Source organism: Ornithorhynchus anatinus, chromosome 4 (assembly GCF_004115215.2).
Source record: "Ornithorhynchus anatinus isolate Pmale09 chromosome 4, mOrnAna1.pri.v4, whole genome shotgun sequence".
NCBI classification, from domain to species: Eukaryota; Metazoa; Chordata; class Mammalia; order Monotremata; family Ornithorhynchidae; genus Ornithorhynchus; species Ornithorhynchus anatinus.
Window position 1 is genome coordinate 21805068 of NC_041731.1, and position 20281 is coordinate 21825348.

Consider the following 20281-nt stretch of genomic DNA (forward strand, 5'->3'; position numbering starts at 1 on the left):
AACTAGGGGTCCCGTGTGCTTACCTCGCATCTACCCCGGTGCTCAGAACAGCGCCTGGCACATAGTGAGCACTGGACAATTGCCGTTAGCATCCTTACCGTAAGATATATTCGTTGGCAATGTGGCGAATCCTCATTAAGGTGCTCTGCGGGACTTGAAGTACAGGAATCCGGCCTTATTGAAAATTCAGCAAACAAATGCTCTTCCAGTCCTTTTGAAAGGTCATTTAAAATGTCTCCGGTAACCCCAGTTTAATCATTTTCCAAATTGGTTGGCCTGTAATCTGAAGGCTGTGTCCAAACGCGTCCGTACAAATCTCTTCGCCTACAGATTTTTCCAGCACCCCGAGCGGTAAAGAACTGGGTATTTCTGGGAGAACTGGCTTTAAGAATAATCTCACGAAACTCAGAGCGGCATGGGATAGCGGCTAGAGCCCGGGCCCGGGGGTCAGAAGGACCTGGGTTTCTCATCCCTGCCCCTTGCCTGCCGTGTGACCTTGGGCCAGTCCCTTCACGTCTCTGGGCCTCAGTCTCCTCATCTGCAGAATGGTGATGAAAACCGTCAGCCCTGTGTGGAACAGGGACCGAGTCCAATCTCGTGAGCCTGTGTCTACCCCAGCGCTCAGAACGATGCCCGATACGTAGTAAGCGCCTCACAGATACCATCCAAAAGAATGAAACCGACACATGTCTGTTGTGCTCGAGGGGCGGTTTCTTGCTTTTCATTCGTTCTCTCTTGGTCGCTTGCAGGCCGAATCGACCCCTGAGGCTCCGCTTCAATCATTTTGCTACGGAGTGCAGCTGGGACCACTTGTACGTTTACGACGGAGACTCCATTTATGCCCCACTCGTGGCCGCCTTTAGGTAAGTCCTGGAGACCACCAACTGCTCAATGTGGTGTGTGTTGACCCGGGGCGAAAGCGTTGCCGGTTCTTCGAGTTTTGATTCCCCTTGGAGAGAGCGTAGCGCTCATTTAGCCCACTGGCCTTGAAGGCACCAGCCTGGCGGACCTGGGAATCGGAAGGTCGGGGCTTCTACTCCCAGCCCCGCCGCGTGTCTGCTGTGGGACCTTGGGCGAATCGCTGCTCGGGGCCTCGGTGACCTCCTCTGGAAAATGGGGATCGAGACCGTGAGCCCCAGGTGGGACAGGGACCGTGTCCGACCGGATTTGCTCGGATCCGCCTCGGGGCTCAGTACTGCGCCTGGACCACGAGAAGCGCTTAACAGATACCACGGTTATTATTGCCTCACTCTGTCTCTTACAGTCAGAAACATCAGTCTGTCTCCCAAGCCGCGTTTGCCCAACTGCGCTTTTGATTGCCTACTATGTGCCGGGCTCGGTTCTAAGCTCTGGGGTAGGTCTGAGCTAATCGGGTTAGACACGGTACCTGTCCCACGTGAGGCTCACGGTCTTAATCCCCATTTTACAGATGAGGTAACTGAGATGCGGTGCCAAGCACGTAGTAAGGTCTTACCAGATACCGTAAAAATGAGGCAGTGTCGCGAAGCAACATAGCAGCATTTGAGTCGATTTTAATTGCCAGACGGTAGGTATCCAAGAAACCATTTGGTGCCTGATGAATCAGAAGGTCTTTTATTCCCACGTGTGCATAGGGTGTGTGAAAATTCAACTTCTGCGTGGGCAAATGGTAATTTCAGTCGAACGGATAAAGAGGACGAGATTTGGCCTCCGGCGCGGGGTGGTAAAAGTGGCTGGCTGTTTACAGCCTCCAGAGTCAAAGTATGATCATCCCCTTCATAATCGTAATAATATCGCTGTGGCCTTGGTAAAGCGCTTACCGCGTGCCAGGCACTGTACTAAGCGCTGGGGTCGATAGAAGCAAATTGGGTTGGACACAGTCCCTGTCCCACTTGAGGCTTAGAGTCTCAGTCCCCGTTTTACCGATGAGGGAACCGAGGCCCAGGGAAGTGAAGTGACTTGCCCACGGTCACACAAGCAGACGAGCGGTAGTGGACCCAGGGTTAGAGCCCGTGACCTTTTAACTCCCCGACCTGTGCTCTCTCCACTACCCCGTGCCGCTCCTCTGGGACTGGGGGGCTTGTTTCTGAAGCGGGCAGAATTTCCAAGCCGCGAACCCCCCCGACCGCGCGCGTAACTCGAAAGGATGGCGAAGAGCGGAGAAATAGTATTTATCGAGCATCCACTGGTCGCGGTGGGCATGCGGAAAAGTCAAAGAACGTACCTTACCCACAAGGAGCTTCCACTCTAACGGGAGAGAGGGATATCGACACGGTATTTACAGATGGAGAAATCAACAAAAAAATCATCAAATAGCGAATAAACCCTAACACAGCCGGTGAGAGTGGGTATAAATACAGACGAGTAGCGGGTTTGTAGACTTTGGCTTGCCGGGTATCCGTCGAAGACCTCAGCGTGGGCAGGGGACGCGCCTACCTACTCTGGTCACTGGGAGAGCCCGAGCGCTTCGGTACGGCGCTCCGCGCGCAGCGATCGTGATCGATCCATCGACTGAGGTGACTCAATGACGGTCCTCTCACCGAGGAAACGGCTCCAGTTGGCGTCGGCTGGCGCGGGTACCGGCTTGGTTCGGACGGGTGCGTTCTCTTGGGAGGTAATTTACTGTGGGAGAAGGGCCCCTGAGTCTGCCGGTGCTTTTAATGCATTTTCGGTACCGGAGCTAAGGGTTCCAGACGGGTCGTGACACTTGGGCGCTCCCCTTTATTAAACCGTCGGGCCCGTTCCGAAGCCAGAGCAGACGGGGGCTAGAGCTCAAGATATGAGGGCTTGGGGGGGGGCGGACATTTTTTTTTTTCTAACGAGGTAGGAGAGTGCATTTTAGCTGGCATCGCATCTCTTTGTTGACGCCGGAATTGCACTGTCCGCTTAGAAGGACAGCGCAGTCCCATTACTGTCCATTACAGAGAGCTCCTCTGTTCGGCAGACTGACTTGGGAGCAGTGGCAGATGCTGAGAATTTTGAGGAATAATGAGAAAAGGCAGCTGTCGAAAAGCTCTCCTCCTGATACCAGAATACAGAGAGCATTCTAGTCCTTTTTTTTTTTTTTCCCCTCTCCAGGGTCACTCAGCAGAGGAGCGGTGGAGCCGGGATTGGAACTCGGGTCCCCCTGACTCCCAGGCCAAAATACAGAGACCATTCTAGACCTCTATTTTTTTTTTTTTTTTTTTAAAAAAAAAAGGGTATTTAAGTGCTTACTGTGTCCCAAGCACTTGGTTGTGCGTGGACAGCAGGGCAGACTCCTTGCCAGGAAGTAATGCTAATAATTATGGTGCTTGTTAAGCAGTTACTCTGTGCCAAGCACTATTTTATGCTCCCGGGTACATCCAGGTTAATCAGGTTGGTCACAGTCCCTGCCCCACGTGGGGCTCTCGGCCTCCACCCCCATTTCTCAGACGAGGGGGCCGAGGGACAGAGAAGCGAAGCGGCCTGCCCGAGGTCACCCAGCGGACACGTGGCCGAGCCGGGATTGGGACCCAGGTCCCTCTGACCCCCAGGCCCCGGGCTCCGTGGGCTAAGCCGCGCCGCTTCTAAGCCTGCTTTTTCTCGTCGGTGCGGTGGGGGAGCCCAGCGACGATCAGGGCGGGCGTTTTCGGTATCTCGTACGGGGATTTGTGAAATACCGCGCGGCGGGTATTTGAGGGCACGTATCGCCGTTGCTCGCGGAAGTTATCGGCGCTTCGGCTTGAGGGGGGAGGATTCCACGTGATCCTTTTGGATCACAGACTTAGCGGGGGTTTTTTCCCCGCCATTGGGAAGAAACAAAGCCTTTCTGTTCCCTCAGAGCCCCCCACCCCCCGCCCCGCCCGTCCGTTACGATCAGAAAAACAAAGTTATAAATAACCTCGCGTGATGTCATTAAGATGGGGCGGCCACCAAGATGACGGGGGTTACAGTTGTCCCAGCTTGTCCGCAGGCCCCGGTAGCCTACGATCATTACGGTACTCGTTCAGCGCTTACTGCGTGCCGAGCACCGCTCTAAGCGTTGGGTCCCGGGGACGGACTAATCAGGCTGGACGCGATCTCCGTCCCACATGGGGCTCACCCTCTTATCCCCATCTTACAGACGAGGGAACGGGGGCGCGGAGCAATGAAGTGACTTCCCCAAGGTCTCGCGGCGGAGCCGGGATTAGAACCCGGGTCCTCTGACGCCCGAGCCCGGGATCTAGAGAAGCGGCGTCGCTTGGTGGAAAGAGCACGGCTTTGGGCGTCGGAGGATGTGGGTTCTGATCCTGACTCTGCCACTTCTCCCACTTGTCTGCTGTGTGACTTTGGGCAAGGCGCTTCTCTGTGCCTCGGTTCCCTCATCTGTAAAACGGCGGTTAAAACCGCGAGCCCCACCCACGTGGGGCAACCCGATCACCTCTGTCTAACCCCAGTGCTTAAAACAGCGCTTGGGAACATCATAAGCTTTTGACAAATACCATTATTACTGTTAGGATCGCTGTTAAGATGCGGCTCGCCCCCGGGCTTCCGGGTCCCCGCTTCAGAGGTGAGGGACCGAGGCCCAGAGAAGTGAAGTGACTCGCCCAAGGTCTCAGAGCAGACGGGTGGCGGAGCCGGGATGAATCGTTCGGGGCGGAGGACCCTCTGTGCCCCCTGCCAGTTTTTGTCAGCGCCGCCGAAGGAACGGCATTTTATCTGCGAGGTCGGGAGCGGCCGGGCCCACCGGCCCACCCCATTCCCCCCCCCCCCCCCCCCCCCCCGACTCCATTTGAAATAACGTGAGACGCGGCGGGCACGATAACGATTCCGGTATCTGTCGAAAAGTCACCACGGACCAGGCCCTGTACTGAGCGACCGGGTCGGATACGGGCAGGTCGGGTTCGAGGCAGGCCCCGTCCCACGCGGGGCTCTCGGTCTCAGTCCCCATCTTACAGGTGAGGTGACCTCCTCCATCCATTTACCCTCGCCGTCCCTCTCTTTCCAGCCACACCGTGCCTATCCGGGGGCGGGGTACGTGGTGGGGCTCTCGGTTGCAATCCCCATTTTACGGACGAGGGAAGTGAGGCCCAGAGAAGTGAAGTGACCCGCCCAAGGTCACACAGCCGGAGACACCCTCTCGGACGCCACGTGATCGTCTGTGATCACCTCTGTTGATAACCACCCCCGCCCTCCACGCACCCGACGGGAGGGCCTCCCGACCGTCGTCATAACGGCGCGAATTCGTGGAATTTTCGTGGTTACCACGCGTCGAGCGCTATACCAAACGCCGGCGGGAGGTACGAGACGAACAGGTCCCTCGTGGGGCCCGCGGTCAGGGGAGGAGGGAGAACGGGTATCGAATCCCCATTTTGCGGACGAGGAGTCCGAGGTCCAGGGAGGTGGAGTGACTCATCCGAGGTGGCGGAGCGGGCAGGTGGCGCGGCCGGGATTCGAACCCCGGTCCCCTGACACCCAGCCCCGGGCTCTTGCCAGGAGAACATCCCAGGTTTGCTTCCCCCGCCCTCCAGGCGGCCGCCGAGGTTCCCGGCTTTCGAGCAGTGATCCGGTATCCCTTGAATTTAGTTTTTACCCACCGTTGTGGTTTTTTTTAAAATAGTATTTGTTAAGCGCTTACTGTACGCCAAGTACCGTACTGAGTGCCGGGCGCTCTGGGACGTTGCGATGCCACAGCGTTCAAATCCCCACCACCCAAATCTGCCCTGAATTCTGTGCCACTGGAGAGGGGGCGATCGGAAAGAAGCACTTTGACGGAGGTTAATGCACCGTGTCCTCAGCTTGAGTAACTTGTTCCCAGAAACGTCTGCACCTGAACTCTCCGGCAATATAGTGATTTCCACGTAAGTAAACGGATTGAAAGAGCAAAGGGCAGAACCCGCTAGGAGGTGGATTTTCGATACCCCGATCTGTTTTCGGTCCGTTCCGGGTTGCTGTCTTACCTGGTGCTCGTTAAGCACTCGCCAGGTGCCGGGGTAGGTACGCGCCGATCACGTGGGTCACAGCCCCTCGTGGGGCTCGCCATCGTAACCCCCGTTTTCCGGACGAGGAGTCTGAGTCCCAGACAAGTCAGGAGTCTCTCCGAGGTCACCCAGCAGACGGGGTTGGAGCTGGGATTCGAACCCAGGTCTCTCTGGCTCCCAGGCCCGGGCTCTGTCCACTGGGCCACAGTCCGTACGAGGTCATCCACTTGGTGCTTTGTGGATCCCCCCGCCATCTTATCCCAGCCAAGCGGGAGTCGGGGATCTGTCTCATCGGCGTGGCTCGGTGGAAGGATCCCGGGCTTGGGAGTCAGCGGTCGTGGGTTCGAATCCCGGCTCTGCCACTTAGCTGCGTGACTGTGGGCAAGTCACTTCGCTTCTCTGTGCCTCGGTGACCTCGTCTGGAAAATGGGGAGGAAGACTGTGAGCCTCCTGTGGGACCGCCCGATTACCCCGTATCTACCCCAGCGCTGAGAACAGTGCTGCTTAACAGCCACCACCGTCATCATCATCATCCCGTCAAAACGAGGGTGTGGGGAAGAGGTGGGCGAGTCGGAGAGGTCAGCCGGCGCTCGCGTTGAGGAACGGCCTGGCCTGGCCTGGCGGATGGAGCCCGGGCCCGGGAGCCGGAAGGTCACGGGTTCTGGACCCGGCTCTGCCCCCGGTCTGCTCGGGCAAGGCGCTTCATCTCCGTGGGCCGCGGTGACCTCATCCGTAAAATGGGGATGGAAACTGTGGACCCCGTCACAGACCCCACCCCCGCTATGCGTGACGTAGCTAGAAATAGAGGAACGGCGAGGGTCAACCGATGGAAGGGGGGAGGGATGAGACCCCGATGGCGCCGGCCGGGGGGCGGAGAGGGGGGGTTTAATCAGGACAGCTTCTTAGTGGAGGTGGAGCAGTGGCCTCTGTGGAAAGAGACTTGGGAAAGTTGGAGAGTGGACAGGTGATAGAGGTGGGCGGCAGGTGATGCCGAGCGGAGGGCAAAAGAGAAGCAGCGCGGCCTAGTGGATAGAGCACGGGCCCGGGAGGCAGAGAGACCCGGGTTCTAGCGTCAGTTCCGCCACTCGTCTGCTGTGGGACCGGAGGCAGGTCACTCCGCTTCTCTGGGCCTCAGTTGACCTCATCTGGAGGATGGGGATGAAGACCGTGAGCCCCCCGTGGGACGAGGCGCTCCGACCAACCCCGTGAGCTGGTATCTCCCCCAGGGCCTAGGACGGTGCCTGGCACGTAATAAGGGCTCAACGCGTACCAGAGGAGAGCCGATTTGGAGTGGGCTGGCCCGAGAGCCCCAGAGATCAGTCGAGAGGAGCCGGTAGGAGGCCACCGACCTCCCCCTTCCCCAGTCCTCCGGCACGGAGGACTGCGTGCGTGGGGCGGGCGACGGGCAAGGCCGCGTCCCCGTGGATAAGTCAGGCTCACGGTGGAGAGATTATTGGCGCGAGAGGTTGGCATGGAATCCACTCTTCCCCTCAGGCCTGGGCTCTGTCCACTAGGCCACAGTCCTTACGTTGTCATCTACTCGATGCTTTGTGGATCCCCCCGCCACCTTATCCCAGCCAAGCGGGAGTCGGGGATCTATCTCAACCCGCCGAAACGAGGGCGCGGGGAAGAAGTGGGCGAGTCGGAGGGGGTCCGCTCTTCCCCTCCGGAGCTCCGAGGGCCCGGCAGTCGCCGGCGGAGAGGGGAGCGGGCCATCCCGTGCCGAGGTCGCGAGGTAGAAAGAATGGGGGCGGGGACCGGGTGGGCAGTGACGGTGAACGCCCGAAGGTGAGATTGGGCGGGCGGGGGGGGGGGGGGGGGGGGGGGGGGAGAGAAAGAAAGAGAAGAAGGGGAAAGAGAGGGAAGAGAGAGGGAGGGGAGATAGAGACGGCGGGGATAAAGAGAGAGGGAGGAGAAAGGGAAGAAAGGAAGGGGGAAGGAGGGAGGTGAGAGAGATGGAGGGAGTGGGGGAAAAAGAGAGGGAAGGGTGGAAAGGAAGCCGGGGGGAGAGGGGAGAAGAGGGAGGTAGAGAGAGAAGAGAGAAGCATCCCGGAGTCCTGTTTGCCGCGGGGGGTCTGGGTGGAGCAGGAGGAGAGCAGAGGACTCTGGGTGGGCTTTCAGTTTTGGGGTCCTTCCCGGTGCAGCAGACCCACTGGAGGGCGGGCACGGTGGTTTCCCGCAGCGGATGGGAGGTCAGGGGCGAGCCAGGGGACGAGGGTGTCGGCTTGAACCAGTTTCACCCCTTCCGCGAGGGGCATCTTAGAAACGGCCCCGTGCCGAGCGCGCGCTGTTGGAGCGAGTTGGCGTTTGCCAAGGCAAAGGCAGACACCCCCCTGGATCGATCTACTGCGCGGAAGAGCGCCAGACACAGGTAAGGGTTCCGCACCGCGGGCGAGGGGAAGGAGCGTGGGCCCGGGACCCGGGTTCTAATCCCGGCTCCGCCCCCCGGCTCCTCTGTGACTTGGGGCGAGTCACTTCGCTCGTCTCGGTTCCCTCGTCTGTAAAATGGAGATTGGGACAGTGAGCCCCACGTGGGCCAGGGACCGTGTCCCACCCAATTTACCTCTGTCCACCCCGGCGCTCGGTGCGGTGCCCGACACGTAATCGGCACTTAACAGACACCGCTATTATTATCTACCTGAGCGCTTCTGGCTCATAGTAAGCGCTTAGCGGGTACCGCTGTCATTATGAGTATTGTCATTCCACTCACCGTCCTGAATAACGGCCCCTCTCCCCCTTTCAGCGGCCTCATTGTTCCCGAGAGAGACGGCAACCAGACGGTCCCGGAAGTGGTGGCCACCTCGGGCTACGTCCTGCTGCACTTCTTCAGCGACGCGGCCTACAACCTGACGGGATTCAACATCACCTACAAGTGAGCACGGGGACGGGTCCCGGGCCCCGCCCCCCCCCCCCCCCCCCCCCCCCCCCGACCTGCCGCCGAAGCCGAGCGCCCCATTTCTGGCGCGTGGGATTCCCTCCTGCGGGCTTGAGGGTTCCCCTAGGAAGCCAGTTCCTGCCTCTGGAGAGAGGAGACCGATTTCGACTGTCAGGGTCCCTTCCCCGGCCCGGCCCCAGCGGGGCCGGAGGTGAAGGAATTGTTAGAGCCGTTGCCGGGACCGGGGAGGCGGGCGTAGCCAGCGTGTAGGCGAGCCGTGGGGAGGCAGGGATCGACCGCCCGTCGGTCGGTCGGTCGGTCGCTCAACCAGTCATACCATCCGTAAGCTCCCCGGAGACCGGAAGCTCGTCGCGGGCGGGGGATGTGTCCGTTTAGTGTTCTGCCGGACTCTCCCAAGCGCTCTTTCAGTGCCGACTGACTCTGATTCCCAGGCCCGTGCTCCGTCCGCTAGGCCGGACCGCTTCCTCAGCGTTCGTTCATTCATTCGGTCGTATTTATCGGGCGCCGACTCTATACGGAGCACTGTATTGAGCGCTTGGGAGAGTGCGGTGTTAGCGACAAGCAGACGCGGTCCCGCCCGCGAGAGCTCCCAGTCTAGAGGAGGAGACGGACATTGGTAAAACTCAATAAAGAGTTAAACCGCAGCTATGTACAGCGTTCCGTTAGGCACTGGGAAAAAGCGTGGAGCTGGGAAATAGAAGCGCAGCGTGGCCTGGAGGTCGGAGCTCGGGTTTGGGAATCGGAGTCGGTCAGTCGGAAGGACCTGGGCTCTAAACCCGGCTCTGTCATTTGTCTGTTGTGTGACCTTGGGCGAGTCACCGTACTTCTCCGGGCCTCGGTGGCCTCATCTGTAAAAATGGAGTCGAAAACGGTGAGCCCCACGTTATCCCAACCTGACTAGCTTGCATCTACCTCGGCACTCGAGACGACGCCTGGCACGCCGTCAGCGCCTTGACAGATACCCTTGAGAAAAAGAAATAGAGATCTAGACCCTCTCTCCCCGCGGAGGGGCTCACAGTCTAGGAAAACAGTTCGGGGAGAAGACCGGAGCCAGATACGTTGGGGCAGTTCCTCCGATCGTCTTGACCGCGCCCTTACGGAGTGCCGAGCACTATATGAAACGCTCGGGAGCGGACAGAATGACAGTAAACAGGGAGTTCCCGCCCGTTGAATCAGTAAGACGTTAGAACGGCCCAGGTACGGGGACGGGGACGCGAACGGAAAGATGAGAGGCTCTTTGGGGTTGCGGTCTGGGAGAAATCAGGTCCAGGGTCGTAACGGGTTCCTCTCGTTCCCGGGCTCTGGCAGCTCGGTACTTCCACCTAAGAATGTCCCCCCTCCGTTAGATGCTTCCGCATAAGAATATCCCCGCGGTGGCTTTTGGCGTTTAATCATTAACCCTACGTATACCCAAGGCTGTCTAGGCGAAGTCCTTGGGTGTGAATTAATTACGTTTCCCTCCGTATCGGTTGAAGGTGTTTTCGAGACACACCTGCGCATTTCCTTATGGATCGTCTTCCATCCCGGTAGCCGCCTGCGTCAGGCGGTCGGTCGGAGGTCTTCGGCGAGAGCTTACCGCGTGCGGAGCACTGTACTGAGCGCTTGGGAGAGTACAGTATAACGGAGCTGATAGATGCGGGGCCCGCCCACAAGGAGCTCACAGCCCCCAGGCAGACACAGACGTGAAGGCAGATCAGAGAAAGAGGAGATAAAGTAGAAGAATTTTCACTCCTTGCCGTGGGCTTAGAAACCGTCCACCGGCTTGCCCCCCGACCCCGCCTCACCTCACTGCTCTCCTCCTCCTGCCCGGCCCGCACGCTCCGCTCCTCTAGCGCCAGCTTCCTCACGGTGCCCCGATTTTTGTCTTATCTCGCCGCCGACCCCTTTCCCACGTCCTCCCCCTAGCCCGAAACTCCCCGAGATACCACTCTCCTAATCCATCCATCAATCCGGTGGTATTTATTGAGCACTTACTGTGGGCAGAGCACTGTTTTCAGCGCCGGGGAGACCGCAGTACAGAAGAAACAAAGCGGACACGTTCCCTGCCCCTCAGAGCCTTCATGAGGTCACACCTCCTTCAAGAAGCCTTCCCAGGTTGCCCCTCCCGACTGTGTTACCTACCCTCGGAGCCCTTGGTCTCCGCCCTTTCCTCGGCCCCGTGGCACTTAGGTAGACATCTGTGATCTGTCTACGTGTATTAGCGTGACAAAGCGACGATCATTTAATGAGAAGCAGCGCGGCCTAGGGGAGAGACGTCGGGCCTGAGAGTCGGAAGGAGCCGGGTTCCAATCCCGGCCCCCGCCGCCTGTCTGCCGCGCGGCCTCGGTCGGTCCCTTCCCCCGGAAAATGAGGGTGAAGACTGGGCGCCCCGCGCGGGACGGGGACTGTGTCCAACCTGATGGTCTCGTCGCTACCCCTGGCCTTAGTACGGAGCCTGACGCGTAGTCAGCGCTGAAATCTCATAGAAGAGCAAAGACGACGACTCTGTCGTAGTCTCCCAAACACCCGAGGACAGGAAGCGCTCACTTAGTACGGCGCTCCGCCAACAGAGTAAGCGCTCGGTCGGTCGGTAGCACCGGTCGACTGTTCTCTCTCTGTCCCTCCGTCTCTGCCTTCCGCTCCTTTCCTTCTCTCTCTCTCTCTCTCTCTCTCTCTCTCTCTCTCTCTCTCTCTCTCTCTCTCTCTCTCTCTCTCTCTCTCCCCGTCTTCTCCAGCCTCTGCCTCGTTAGCCGGGTCGGGATAACCCCATTCCTTCCAAGTCTTCCCATCCTGCCTCGCCCCGCTTTTCACACCGGCACTCTCGTAGGTGAGGGTTCCCCTTGAATCGGCCCGGGAAGGCGGGGCCGGGACGGGGCCTCCGCCCCATCTCCCCCCGTCCCGGCACGGAACTTTTCCAGAACCCGTGGTCTGAAGGAAGCCTTGTATTTTTTTTTTTTGAACTGGTACTTGTTAAAGCGTGTACTGTGGGCCAGGCGCTGTTGCAAGCGCCGGGGTAGACGCGAGCTAGTCAGGTTGGACGCGGTCCGTGTCCCACGGGGGGCTCACAGTCTTGGTCCAAATCTTCCGCGTCGGGGGAGTGAAGTGACTCGTCTGAGGTCCCACGGCGGACGAGGGGCGGAGCCAGGATTAGAACCCATGACCTGCCGACTCCCGGGCCTGGGCCCTATCCATTAGGCCCCGCCGCATCTCACCGGGAGGGCGGGCGGGGAACGTGACAACCGTCTGCGTTCTGTGGTCCTCTCCCTCGCGCTCAGTACGGGGCCCTGCGCACGGTCCGCGCTCGGTGAATAGGACTGTTTGATCGGCGCCGTCCTTGTCAGAGTAGATGGAAGCAGAGGAATGACTGGGGGATGCTTTCGGGAGGGTGGCAGGGCGGCGGGGGCCCGGGACCCCGCGGCAGCCCCGCTGGGGGCTCAGGGTGGGGAGGACCCGAGGTCCCCCCGGAGGCGGGGAGTCGTTCCTTGGCTTGAGGCTGGTGAGGGCTAGCGATCGTCGGGGTGACGTGAGCGGCGCCGTGTTAAAGAACTCCCCGTGGACCAGCAGGCGGAGGGGTCGCGAGCGGGACCGTGGTCAAGAACTCCCCTGGGCTGGCGATGGGGTGGCCCCGCGGGCTAGCAGCCGGGGGCGGGTCGCGAGCGTCACCGGGGTCAAAAGGTCCCCGCGAAAGCGCGTCGAAAAGGCGGCGGCGGCTGATGTGGTCTTCCCTCCCGTGCCCGTGCCAGTTTTGACTCGTGCCCCAATAACTGCTCCGGGCGAGGAGAGTGCCAGCTGAGCAACAGCAGCGACACGGTGGCGTGCCAGTGCTCGCCCGGCTGGACCGGCGAGGCCTGCGATATCCCCCACTGCCCGGCCCGGTGCGGCGCCCCCCTGCGCGGCGCCTGCAACGCCAGCGATGCCCGAGGGTGCTCCTGCTTCTCCGACTGGCAGGGTGAGTAACCGGGCGCGCCCTCGGCCTTCCACCCCGAACGGTCACCCGCGGGCCGGTAGGTGAGTCAGGCCATCCTGCGTGGCGGGGCTGAATGACAGACAGACGCCGGGCCGGAAAACAATCGCGGAATGAAATGCCCCGCCTTTTCTCTTTATGACACTTCTTAAAGGCGCTTACTGTACGTCCCAAGTACTGTCCGGCGCTCGGAACGGTGCCTGGCACACAGTAAGCGCTTCACGAGTACCGTAATTATGATAACCGCTAAAGGTGATAACGGCGGTACTTGTGAAGCCCTTACTACGTGCCGAGCACTGATCAGTGAGGTGGGTACAAGTGGATCCGTTTGGACCCGGTCCCTGTCTCACGTGGGGCTCACACTCTTATCCCCGTTTTACAGATGAGGGAGCTGAGGCCTGGAGAAGTGAAGTGACTTGCTCGGGGTCACAGGGCACACGGGTGGCGGAGCCGGGATTAGAACTCAGGTCCTTGCGACTCCCGGGCCCGTGTTCTAGCCCCTAGGCCGGGCTGTGATCACTAAGCGCTGGGGGGGGATGTCAGCGAATCAGGTTGGACGCGGTCTCTGGCCCACACGGGGCTCCCAGTCCTAATCCCCTTTCTACAGATGAGGCAACCGAGGCGTGGGGGAGCGAAGTGGCTTGCCCGAGGTCACACGGCGGCCACGTGGCGGCACTGGGATAAAAACCCAGGTCCTCCGACCCCCGGGCCCGGGCTCTATCCATTAGGCCACGCTGCTTCTCGGAGGCGGAATGGCTTCGGGCTTGGCAGTTACGGCTTCCCCCGCTGCCCCTGACCCCAGGGCCCGGGGAGGACCCGGCCCCCGAGATCGCCGACCCGCCGGGCGAAAATAAGTGCCGCCTCCCGCAGCCGCACCGGGCCGGACCCTCCCGGGCCGGGCTGTTTCTGAAGTTCCTTTTTCTCGAAGAGCATAAAGCTCCCGGGGTCGGGGGTGGGACGGAGGGGGCCCGGGGCAGGGGAGGGAATCCCCCAAACCCCTTCTCGCCGTACGGGTCCTGGGGTCGCGAAGGTCCAGCGGTGGAGAAACCGCCCAACGATGATGCGGTGCAGCCCTCTAGGCCCGTCTGGGCTCGGGGTCCGGCCTCGGTAAGGCCGTCATCTTAAAGCCTGTTCTCCCCCCTTCCCCGCCCCCTTCTCCTCTCCCTCCTCTTCCCCTTCCTGCTTCCCTCCCTCCATCCCTCTTCTCCCTCCCTCCCTCCCTGCTTCCCTTCCTCCCTCCTTCCCTCCCCCTTCTTCCTCCTTCCCCCCCCTCCCTGTCTTTTCTCCCTCCTTCCCTCCCCCTTCTTCCCTCTCTCCCTGCTTCTCCCTCCTTTCCTTCCCTCCCTCTCCCTCCCTCTCTTCCTCTCTTTCCTCCCTCCTCCCCCTCCCTCTCTCCCACCCTCTGTCTCCCTCCGCCCCTCCCTCTCTCCTTCCCTCCGTCCCGCCCCTTCTCCCTCCCTCCCTCCCTCCGTCCGTCCGTCTGTCCTCACAGGTCCCGGCTGCTCCATCCCGGTCCCCGCGAATCAGTCGTTCTGGACCCGGGAGGAGTACCCCTGGCCCAAGCTCCCCAGGGCCTCTCACAAAGCCGTGGTCAACAACAACGTCATGTGGGTCGTCGGAGGCTATACGTTCAACCATTCCGATTTCAGCATGGTCCTGGCGTAAGTTAGACCCGCGGTCGCCGAAGGCTGGGCTCGTGCCCCGCCAAGCCCCCTCCACCCCTCCGGTATCTGCGGCAAAACGAAACATCCCCATTGCAAGGTCTCCCGAGTTTATCAGTAACCATAAGTAGCGGTAGTAATAATGATAGCTGTGGGATCCGTTAAGCATTTGGTATGTGCCAAGTACTATACTAAGCGCTGGGGTAGATTCGAGCAGGTTGGGTCGGACACAGTCCCCGTTTCACGTGGGCCTCTCCGTGTTAATCCCCGTTTTACAGTTGAGGGAAGCGAGGCCTAATAATAGTGATCGTGTCGGTGTCTGTTAAGCGCTTACTGTGTGCGGAGCGCCGTTCCGAGCGCTGGGGGGAGATACGGGGTCATCAGGTGGTCCCCCGCGAGGCTCGCGGTGAATCCCCATTTTACAGATGAGGTAACTGAGGCCCGGAGAAGGTAAGTGACTCGCCCACGGTCCCACAGCTGACAAGTGGCAGAGCCGGGAGGATTCGAACCCGTGAGCTCGGATTCCCAAGCCCGGGCTCTTTGCACCGGGCCACGCTGCTTCTCTGGGTAGAGCCCCGGTCGGGGAGCCCGAAGGACCTGGGTTCCAATCCCGCTCCACCGCTTGCTCGCTGTGTGTCGGCTGTGGGACCTTGGGCCACTCGCTTCACTTCTCCGGGCCTCCTTTCCCCCAGCTGTTAAAATGGGGATGGAGACTGTAAGCCCCATGTGGGACGGGCACTGTATCCAACCCGATTTTCTTGCGTCCACCCCAGAGCACAGACCGGTGCCCGGCAAACAGCGAGCGCTTAACGAATGCCCCACGTTCCGTATATATGATACATAATGATACGGGGGAAGGGAACGGGGCGGCCTCTTCCTCTGGCTCTGCTGTTTCACTTCCCCGGTCACCCCTGGATCACTGGCGGGCCATAGCCCCTCCCGGTGCACCGCAGATTTTAGCAGGGCCCCTAAACTGGTTCCGGGTGGTTTGTCCCGATCCCGAATCCGGTCGGGAATGCCAGGGACCGACTTTTTCCCCCTTGTATTTGTTTGGTGCTTACTGTGTGCCAAGCGGTGGGGGAGATTCGAGCTAATCGGGGCAGACGCGGTCCCTGTCCCACCTGGGGCTCACGGTCCTCTACCCCGTCGGCTCGGGGCGGGCAAGGAATCTGTTTATCGTCCGATTTTGTTCTCTCCCAACCGCTTAGCGCAGTACTCTGCGCACGGTAAGCGCTCAATCAGTAAGGCTGATCCGGCGACATGCCGACTCCCCATCGTGTTTAGCCCACGTCCCCCCACTTCGCGAGAACCTCCAGTGGTCTGGGACGTGCCCGGCCCAAACCGTGGCCTGCGGAATGGCCGAACCGAACTGTAACCTACAGTGATACGTAATTCGTCAAGCGAATGTACCTGTGGAGCGTTCACTCTGTGCAGAGCACTGTACCGAGCACCTGGGAGAGGACAGCAGAGCAGAGTTGGTAGACACAGAAACTGCCCACAAAGAGCCTACGGTCTAGAGGGGGAGACAGAAGATTAACATAAATGAATAAATGACAGATATGAGCATGAGTGCGGCGGGGCTGAGGGCGGGGGGAGTTAAGGGAGCCGACGGAAGTTCAAGGTTGACGTAGAGGGAGTGGGGAAGAAGAAACGAGCGCTTAGTCAGGGAAGGCCTCTTGGAGGAGATGGGCCCTCAAAAAGGCTTCCAAGGTGGGGAAAGCCACCGTCCGTCGGGTAGGAGGAGGGAGGGCGCTCCGGGCCCACGGCGGGACGTGGGCCAGGAGTCGGCGGCGAGACAGACGAGCGTGAGGTACGGTAACCGTTCCGAGGTGGTGCTACAGTTGCTCGGTAAGTCCCAGCAAGGTGAGAAATGACGCGCTTCATTTTTGAGCCATTTCCGTCGCCTCCGTCATTGCCAGAGTGTTCTCGTCCATCAGTCAGTGTCATCCGTTGAGCGTTTACTCTGTGCAGAGCGCCCTACCGAGCGTCTGGGCCAGTGCAACACGTCAGCGTCATAGCCGGCTCGCCCAGCCTCTGTGAGTCTTGTGAGGTTGGAGGCCAGGTTGCGCGCGGCTGCGTTTTGTTTTCGCTTCTCCCGTCGGGCCTTTCTGCCCCGCGGGCGCCACTGTCGCGGAAGTGGTCTAGACTGCTTTCCTGCCCTGCCGTGGCGGCGTCCCCGTCTGTTACCCGGACGTCCCGACGTGAATGTTGTTTAGCGTTATTTAGCACTTCGTATCTAGAGCTACCCGGTCGCCGCGGGCCGAGCCTCAGTCATCTTGTGGTTTCTGGGCCTGAGGGAAATCGGCGGCCGTCTCTTAGTGTGGACTTCACTGATTAGGAATTAGTAGCCGTTAGTCGTAGCGGATAGCGTGAGCCCGTCACTGGGCTGGGGTTGTCTCTGTCCGTTGCCGAACTGTACGTGCCAAGCGCTCGGTACGGCGCCCGTGCACACAGGAAGCGCTCGATCGGTGCTACTGAATGAATAATGGCGTCTGTTGAGCGCTTACTTGGTGCAGAAGCCCAGGGATAAAGTATCCGTACGAACGTCGCTCAGTACCAGCGTTCCGGCCGTAGCAGACCCCGAAGCTCAAGAAATACCGTGGATTGAAAAGCACGCGGACCCTAGCAGCCGAGGGGCTCACGATCTAAGAATGAGGGAGGGCGGAGGAGATGGACACGTAAGGAAGGGGAGTGCTCGTGGTGGGATTTGTTCAGCACACGGAGTGTGCGGAGCGCTGTTCCGAGCGTTGGGGTAGATGGGCGATAGTCAGGTCCCACCCGGGGATCCCGGTCTGAGCAGGAGGGGGCACAGCTGTTGCGTCGCCGTTTTGCAGGCGAGGGGGACCGAGGCCCAGAGAAGTGAGGTGGCTTGCCCAAGGTCAGCCAGCAGACAAGTAGTAGAGCTGAGATCGGAACCCAGGTCCTCTGACTCCCGGACCCGGTCCCTTCCCACTTAGACCACGCCGATGAGACGGTGAAAACGTAAAAACAGGAGAATAAGCCAAGGATGCTAACGCGGCATCTACCTGCAGAGTTGCCCCTCCCTTCCCCCCCCCCCCCCCGTCATTTCAGCAACTCGAAAAGAGAGGGCGGGGACTATTCCCGAGGGAATAAAGGGAGGCGGGGGGGGAGAGAGAAAAGGAGAAAGGAGACGGGGCGTTTCCGTTTCGGTCTCCCAAGTGCTCCGTTCAGTAGGGACGCGTGGAATTATGGTTAACCTCCCCCCGCCTTTCTCCTCTCCCTGCCCGGCGAAACGTGCCGGGGCCCGGCACTCAGGAGGACTCCGCCACCCGTCTGCTTTGTGACCTCGGGCGAGCCACTTTGCTTCTGGGCCTCGGGCGCCTCCTCCGTAAAACGGGGGTCGAGACCGTGAGCCCCCGTGTGGGACAGGGACCGTGTCTAGCCCGATCTGCTTGTATCCGTACCGGCGCTGAGTATAGTGCCTTAGCGGAGGCCACAGTCAGCATCATCGTCACCCCAGGGTGCACCGCTGTCGCCGCTTGAAAAAAATAAAAGGAATCTTTCATTTCTGCCTCAAAAAGCGGGGGTAAGGAGAGGCAATTATATGAGCGAAGAGGTTCTGTATGAGAGGGAAAGAGTGTCGAGGCTCAGGAGTGGAGTTCTGGGAACCCCCCCCCCCGGTACGCTGCCCGTTTCATTTACAGCTTTAAAAAATGCCAAGTGAATATTTACGTACGGGGTCCTTGCAGTCTCCCTTTCTTGCCTTGCAGATGCGTGGAGGAAAGAGGGTAGTGGCTTTGGAAAACCTCCCAAGAAGTGGCTTGGGTCAATTGTGATATCCCCCGATGGGGAGACAGCCTCCGCGGCCAAACTCGTAATGATCTCGAGGCACCGGTGTGAATGAGCGGTGCCCCGCCGACTCTCGCCCCAGTTAACCAGAAGCCTTTAAAATTGGATTAAGAATGGCGTCGGGAGGCTTACTTGCCAGCGGAGGTTTTTAAGAAACCCCTTAGAAAGGATGCTTCTCTCTCTCTCCCCGTCTCTCCGGAGGTTGAAGGGCTCCGACTGCTTTTCGAGTCGGCGAGACATCTCGGGTTTGGACATGGGCGGAAGTGCCCGTATCTGGAATCTGGGCATTCCGAAGTAATGATGACAGTAACGATGACGATATTTATTGAGCCCTTACTACGCGCCCAACGCCGTTGTAAGCGCCGGGGGAGCTAGGAGGTCATCGGGTCGTCCCGCGTGGGGCTGACAGTCTTCCTCCCCGTCGTACAGATGAGGTCGCTGAGGCCCAGGGAAGCCAAGTGACTCGCCCCAAGTCACAGAGCCGACAGGCGGAGGAGCGGGGATTAGAACCCATGACCTCCGACTCCCAAGCCCTCGCCCCTTCCACCCAGCCACGCTGCCTCCCTAGGACTTAGAGAAGTAGCGAGGCCCAGCGGATGAAGCCTGGGTCTGGGAACAGAAGTAGCCGGGTACTGCTCCCGGCTGCGTGATCTTGGGCGAGGCGCTGCGCTTCCCCGGGCCTCAGCGCCCTCATCTGTAGAATGGGGATGGAGACCGTGAGCCCCACCTGGGACGGGGACTTTGTGTTACCCCAGCGCTCGGAACGGTTGTCTGGCACATAGTAAGTAAGCGCTTAACAGATACCGTTTTTAAAAAAACCGGGATAGAAGAAAGAGGGATTTCCCGTTTTATTCCAGAGCGACGCCGTAGCCTCTCGGTGATCGCCAGCAGCCCGTCTCGGAGGGCCTGCCGAAAGCCAGTCTGAGCCACCGCCCTTCCCTGACCGGGCGGTGAACCGAAGCAGAGCCCTTTCAGTCGATCGGTAAATCGGTGGTATTTGTTGAGCGCTTGACACCGTGTGCGGAGTGCTGGGCTGAGCGCTTGGGAGAGTCCAGAGGGACAGAGTAGGGGGCCACGTTGCATCCCCGCAGCGTTCGGATCAGACCGAGGGAGGCCGAGGGAGCTGTTTGAGGTGGGGCAGGGCCTCTTTTTATGACGACGAAAGTCCCTGGCAGAGAACGGAAGAGTGGACGGACTCGTTCCCCGCCCTCAGATCAGAGTCAGTCGTATTTATTGAGCGCTTACTGTGTACAGAGCAGAGCGGGCTTGAACGGAGCTGAGAGACAGATTCTCCGGCCCCGCGACAGGGGCGCGGTCTAGAGAGGGAGGCGGACGGCAATACCGATAAATGAACTGAGGATCTGCACGTACGTGCCGGGGGAGGGATGAACCGAGGGAGCAGATCCAATTGCGAGGGCGACGCGGGAGGGGGTGGGAGGAGGGGAGAGGGGGGGCTCGGTCGGGAGAGGCCTCCTGGAGGAGTTGGGCCTTGAGGAAGGCTCTGAGGGCGGGGAGAGTCGACGTCCGTGGGATATGAGGAAGGGGGGGGGGGGGGCGTTCCGGGCCCGAGGCAGGACGAGGGCGAGAGGTCGGCGGCGGGATGGACCAGACGGAGGCCCAGGGAGCGGATTGGCATTGGAGGAGCAAAGTGCGCGGCCTGGGTTGTCTGCGGCAGGGGAGAAACGAGTTGAGGTAGCTTGCCTTCTGGGGGGGGCCGGGGGGGGGGGGCGCGACATTAAACAGTTTCACGTAGGAGAAGCGTCCGAGCTCGAGGTCGTGGACGTAATGAGCATCCCGTCGGCTTCCGTCGCTACCCCCTTGGCTCTGCGGCCGTCTGGCTCCGCCCGCCGGACTTGGGGTCCCGCTGCCTGGCAGGGCCCCCCCCCCCCCCAATTACCTCGCAGCCCGCTCTCTGCCAGCCGTCTGTTCGCCGGACGCTTCGAGAGCGGGGAAGAGCCCGGGCCTGGAAGCCAAGAGGCTTGGGTTTGAATCCTCTGGCGGGTCACTTAACCTAATCAGAAGAAGAAGGAGAATTGCGGTGCGTGTGAAGAGCTTACTGTGTGCCAGGGAG

The 20281-nt window shown here is 60.2% G+C and overlaps 1 protein-coding gene across 2 annotated transcripts in view; it reads left to right on the forward strand.

The window, feature by feature from the left end:
- The window catches only part of ATRN (attractin), a 133446-nt gene that overhangs the window by 46219 nt on the left and 66946 nt on the right, over positions 1 to 20281 (forward strand). For both annotated transcript variants that reach the window (XM_029062687.2, XM_039911728.1), the window contains exons 3-6: positions 750 to 863; positions 8644 to 8772; positions 12519 to 12724; positions 14232 to 14400. In XM_029062687.2, the coding sequence (XP_028918520.2) occupies positions 750 to 863; positions 8644 to 8772; positions 12519 to 12724; positions 14232 to 14400 (618 nt within the window). The remainder of the gene's footprint in view (positions 1 to 749; positions 864 to 8643; positions 8773 to 12518; positions 12725 to 14231; positions 14401 to 20281) is intronic.